The sequence below is a fragment of the Gavialis gangeticus genome, unplaced genomic scaffold, assembly GCF_001723915.1.
Source record: "Gavialis gangeticus isolate Ggan-Ray unplaced genomic scaffold, GavGan_comp1, whole genome shotgun sequence".
NCBI lineage: Eukaryota > Metazoa > Chordata > Crocodylia > Gavialidae > Gavialis > Gavialis gangeticus.
Genome location: NW_017729031.1, coordinates 43,751,295 through 43,757,294, shown reverse-complemented (window position 1 = coordinate 43,757,294; position 6,000 = coordinate 43,751,295). Strand labels below are relative to the sequence as shown.

The 6,000-nt window shown below is 40.1% G+C and overlaps 1 protein-coding gene across 2 annotated transcripts in view; it reads left to right on the top strand.

The window, feature by feature from the left end:
• PLA2R1 (phospholipase A2 receptor 1) overlaps positions 1-6,000 on the top strand; it is a 108,889-nt gene that overhangs the window by 80,308 nt on the left and 22,581 nt on the right. For both annotated transcript variants that reach the window (XM_019522691.1, XM_019522690.1), the window contains exons 18-19: positions 3,544-3,611; positions 4,475-4,578. In XM_019522691.1, coding sequence (XP_019378236.1) covers positions 3,544-3,611; positions 4,475-4,578 — 172 coding nt within the window. The remainder of the gene's footprint in view (positions 1-3,543; positions 3,612-4,474; positions 4,579-6,000) is intronic.

The window sequence follows — 6,000 nt, the reverse complement described above, 5'->3', positions numbered from 1 at the left end:
CTCTCAGACCCCACTAATCCCAAACAGTCTTTCTCATTAAGTAGGCCAGGCCCTCTTGGTCCGCACATGCTCTAAGGCACCTATCACCTTATGGGCTGCTCACGGCCTGTGACCTCCCCTAGAGCTGTGCCCATGTTTCACAGATGTTCCCAATCATAGAATCGTAGAAAATTAGGGTTGGAAGGGACCTCAGGATCTCATCTAGTCCAACCCCCTGCTCAAAGCTAGACCATCCCCAACTAGAATATTCCAGCTGAAGGTTTGTCTAGTCAGGTCTTAAAAACCTCCAAGGTTGGAATTTCCCCAACTCTCTAGGTAACCTCTTCCAATGCTTTACTACCCTCCTAGTGAGAAAGTTCTTTCTAATATCTAACCCTAACTTATCTTGCTGCAACTTTAATCACCACTTAGATGGGCACTTTGCCCCAAACATCAGGCTACCTCAGGCCTCCACTCCCTTGTTGGGGCCTCAGCCTTCCAAGCCTCTGCCACCTGCTGTGGCTGGTCCCTTTAGCCTAGACTCACTGCACTGGACCTGACTTCTAGGGCTCCAGCTCTTGTCTCACCTTCTTTGGCTGTTAATGTTGCCCTTCCCAGGCTGTGGGCCTCTGGCCTTAGGCTTATCTCTTCTCTAGGCTGGGGCTCTCTAGGCCTGTCTCTGCCCCTCTTGGGCTGTAGATTCTCTCACAGGCACTGGGCTCCTGGCTTGGTCTCTGTCTCTTTCTTTTTAGCTGTCTCTAGTGGTGGACCCCCAGCCCTGAGTCTCACCTTCTTGGGCTACACTGCAGCTTGCACCCTGCTCTGGCAAGCTACAGCCTCATGTGCCTCCCTGGCACCTGGGACCTTCTGTCACCCCTACTAGTCCCAAACCAAAGCCACTGGTTAAAACTCAAGCAAAATGTATAAGTACTCTGGCTCTAATAAACTCCAAGCCCACTGGCTGTCTAACAAGCTGGGAAGCTTGCCTTGGGTCCTGTCCCCCTTGCAGCAAGCATTCAGTCTCTTACAGCATTGTCAGGGCATTTCAGGAGTCAGCACAGCCTCTCACTGCAGCTTTCCAGAGTAGGAGCTCTTCTCTTTGCAGCTACCAGGGTCAGGCTGCCTGTCTGGACTCAGGCACTGGCTTTAAGAGTCTCCTAAGCCCAGCCCCATCTGGTCATGTGCCTGCGGGCACTCACAGGAGTTCCCCCTTGATGATAACCTGCCTGTTCCTCCTGGTAGGACTTAGCTCATCTGCCTGCAGCATGTTTCTGGGCTGCTTCACTGACTGCCCTTGGCACATTTTACTGCTCTGCCTCCATCCCCAAGCGGAGTTACCTTCTCATGGTTAGCCTCTACCTGTGCCTCACAGTCTAGTTTGTTTTCTGGCAGCCGTTTTATTAGCAACTAACTTGTTTCCCAGCTCCCAGTCCTCCCTGAGCTTAGCGTGCTCTACTTTCCTTTTAAAGTAACAGGAGCCTTCTGGTTCCCTTTTACAGAGCGCTTTGTTATTAAAATTTTTACGTGAAAACAGGGGTTTTGCTTTAAATTCTCAGAATTCTCACTTATGTGTGAAGTCAGAATTTCTACAGCAACCACTATGATGTAATGCATTATTTTGACTTTAAAAGGAAATAGTTGCAGAAACAGATGAGTTCCTGAAACAAAAGACCTGTTTTCATTCAGATATCTTTAGTAATAAAGAAAGAGGAAGACAAAATTTTAAAAGCATGATCTTTACATTACTGATTCTGCTGATCTTCTCAAAGTAACACTGCATTATGCAGCAGTAGTTTTAAAGAACCAGTGGCACCGGACCAAAATGATCTTAAGCAGTAATTAAGTACTCTGCTTTTTTGGCTAAAATCATTCTTTAAAATCTGCCTATAGGTCGGTGCATTTTTAAATAAATATTAATGCTTAAGACAAGATACCAACTATCAACATTGTTGATAATCTAGGAAAAGAGACTATCTTGCATTTACAAAATAAACAGGGTTGAGTTCTGCTCTCAGTTACACAAATACAAAAGTAACTCAGTTTTCCTCAGTGAAAATATGTCAGAATATAGGCATGATACTATGGCATATTGAGTTCATATTTACTTCTTTGAGGGTCAAGATAACTTAGCACCTCAGAGAAGGCAGTTATCTTGACTGGAAGAATTTGCCCTGGAGACATTACTTACACTGGGGGAATTTTCCTAAAATCCCAAAATTGATAAAATGCAGCTTGTTTTTAAAAAAGCTTCCAGGAGATTATCCTTCTGACTGGTTTAGTCAAATATTCGTTGTAAAACCCAATCTAGCCACCAGAATCTTGTTTACACTGAAACTCCAACTAATTCTATAGTTATTTTTTTCTAATTTTCTCCAATTTACCCAAGTGTCCTTGAGTTATGGGGGCAATATATGAAACGTTGGACTTCTCATCGGATACTCTACGACTGGTAGAAGGAGCAGGAGCATAGCTGACAATCATTAAAATTATTGTGAAAAAAAATTAATAAAATGAATATGATCCTTTCCCTGAGATCATAATCAGTCCTCAAAAATGTTATGTTATGGTATTTCTAGGTGTGACAAAGTATCAAAAGTCCACATGTCCCAATATAGCCTTGACACTGCACTGCATGGGTTGAACGTTACCATTAATGATTTTGCAGTATTAACAAATCAATGGCAAGACAGACCACACTGCTATAAATCTTGAGTATAGCAGGAGTGACTCAGGTGTTTTTTTTTAATTGACCAAAATCTGCTTTCATTTGTGTTGGTGCAATCCCTGTGAAAGCAATAACTGAGAAAAGAATTTGACTGATAGGAATTATAGTCAGCTTTCTTAACAGTAATGATAATGACTCAAGTGTTTATGGAAAAGTAGCTACTTCCCATAGACAGGACCGCTGTTTCAGGAGCATGTACATTTAAAACCCAACAGTTTCCCTTGTTCACTATTTCTCAGCAAGCATGTCACCACAGAGGTAGTAGTTCCCATTCACAATCCAAGTGGGGAGGCATATTGGCATGATATGGTCACTGTCCACATTTTTTCTGTTCTGTACATTAGACAGAGCATGACAGTACTTAGGACTGGCAATCGGACATCTTTCAGCAGAATAAAAACTGGGATAACTAAAGGAATTTAATATTAATGAATGTTTGTGAATATTTCAATGTAAAAAAGGAATGTTTTCATTTGAGTGTGGTATGGTAGTTTAGTTTAGGTTTTGACACCTGTAAAACAACTTTTAGTCCAGAATATTGTTTTACAAACAAGCTCTGAATTCATACAAGTGGCAATGTATCTTTTGTGCAATCAATTGTAGAGTCAAATGTAGGCTTAGGTTCAAATTCTACTTTCTTTATCAGAATAAATCTGTCTAAAGTCAGTGGACTAGTCATATAAATTAAGGAAACTAGGATTTGGGTCCTGATGTTGCTCCAACTGAAATTAAGTAGTTCTGCCACTGGTTGTAGTGGCACTAGGGTATGTGCGTGTTCTGTGAATTATTTAGCAGAAAAGCAAACATGTTACTAAACACTGGTAAAAATATTCCTACAGCTGTCAAGTAGTGATGATGCTCATTGGTGGATTGGACTAGGCTCAGAAACTCCTAGTGATACATTTCGGTAAGAATATAGTGATGTGTACTTGTAATATACTGCTCTGTACTCCTGTTAATAGGTCTTGTTTAAAAGTCGCCCTTCCATTTGTTATATTGGCAAAGCACAGACAGTCAAAAAGCCGGAGGCTGAATTGATTCAATCTTTGCAGGTTAATCTAAACTGCATACCAACTGATAAGCAAGTAAACAGACATTCACTTTTGACTCTGGAACTGCAGCCACATGCATGCAGTTGCCCAAGCAAGAAGTTAGAGGGGGCTCTAGAGCATGGCTCCCTGCTTGGCTGGAACAGGCAGCTTAAGCCATGGCTAGCCCGCCCACCCTGCAAGTGGGAGGAGGCTTGCGGGAAAGGTGCAAAGCATCTGGGATGCTGGGGGACTGTGAGATAGTTGAACTTCTGTGCCACATCTGCTCCAGATTCTAGTTAACTGATTTAACCTAAACCAGTTAGGTTTGATACTATGTCCGTCCAGCTGTATCTTCAAAATGGCTAAAACTGTTTTAAAACGGTTTATGTGCACTGAACTTCTATTGTGTTACAGATTTGAACCAGTTTCCAAACACTTATACCAGTTTATATGCAATTTCTGTCCCTAGCCATTGAGATTGCACTAAGCCTTCAAAACAATCTCAAGGATCAGTGCATTCTTATGTATTTAGAATCAATTACTGTTGTTTTTATACATATTATAGTATTTCTGCTGAAATACATAGATAACAGATATAACATAAACATGTGACTAGTTTTCATGTAAGTTAATTAAGGGACATTTCTTAGCTTCCATGCTGCATTTATAAATAAAAGTGAATATATAAGTACAGAAATAGGTGAGAGCATGTCATTAATTATTTAACATTGCTATGCAGCTGGAAAGATGGGTTACCAGTAACATATCAGAACTGGAACAAATTGAGAGACGGATCTGTGCATGCACAAGAAGGAAGATGTGTCTTCATGTCATCACAAACAGGTCAATTTTACATTTCCCTTTGTTCCATTAATCATAAATTAATAATTCTATGGGTCTGAGGGGTTCTGATGGCTTTTTTGCAGACTTAGACTAAGATTTTGTATTTGACTAAAACAATAGAAATAATCTACTATGTAACTATTTTTTTTGATGTGTGGAATTTAGATAGTGACACTTCTAATACATGTTTATCACTAGATAAGTATTCCATTGTGTAAAAAAGTAATAGAAAAAATAGTATAAATTAGTTTAAGGTGCCTATATATCTTAAAGGTTCCAGCTTTTATATCAAAACTATAAATTGTCCAATCATGCCAGGAATCTTTAGTGCACACTAAAAGTCTTTTATCTGGAATTGTGTGTGTGTGTCATTTTTCATACTCAGTTGTTAAATGATCCAGATGGATTTAGCACTGGGTTTTCATATTTTTGTACACTGTTTTTACATCAACACAAGAATGTAGTAACCTAGCACATAAGCAAAATGTTGGTCCTATAACCAATTTGCATAGGTATTGTGGATAGAGTGTTTTGTTTATCCCCCTTGTTAGGCTTTCCATCATTCATTACTTGGATCTGTGTTTTGCTACTGTAAATAAAATAAGTTTACAATTTTGCAAACTCGTATGATTTTACCATGAATCTTGGAATACATGTTTTTCTTAAAGCACAAGATTCAGAAATCATATGCGAATCTCTGTTTTCACTGCAAAAGACGTTTCTAGCCTTCATGACTAGCATAAAAAAAATCTAAAATCTATTATGTTTAGGAATCCGATGATTTTAACTAATGTCCTGATTTTGGCGGGGCTGACTAATGATTTTGTGAGTGCTTGAGTTTGGCAGGTCAGCTCTAGATAAAGGGCTGTGTGCTTTTTGTAGTAATTTTATGAGTAGGTAGATAAGAAATGTGAACTGTGTAGCTTTGTGTTGTTACCTTGTAAAAGATGTCTTCTGGAGCAATGAAAATGTTACAGGTTATCATGAGGGCGTATGGAGTGAAGGTCTGTGTAGGGGACCATCAGGGCATAGGGGAGAAGGGAAATAGGGGACAATATAGAAGTGGTCTTGGCCAGGTGGGGATAAAGGTCCAAAATGGAGGTGATTGGTTGGCCTTCAGGTAAGAGACTGGAAATGTGGGAGTGGACAGAAATCTGGTTAAAGTGGAAACAAAGGACCCATCTGGGATTGGTTACTTAGAGTGGGAGCAGTCACCTTGGGGTGAAGCTGACTGAATTATGGGGTTAAAGAGCCAGGTTGAGACTCTGGCTAGAATATGGAATCATGTAGGTAAGAGTGTGATTTACAAGTTGATGCCTGTAATAATACTAGAAAACAATAGAGGGTGCTAGAGAGCTGCTTCTGCTAGAAGCACTTCTGTAGGTCTGACTTTTAATACAAATAATTTTTTTGCTGGTTTTC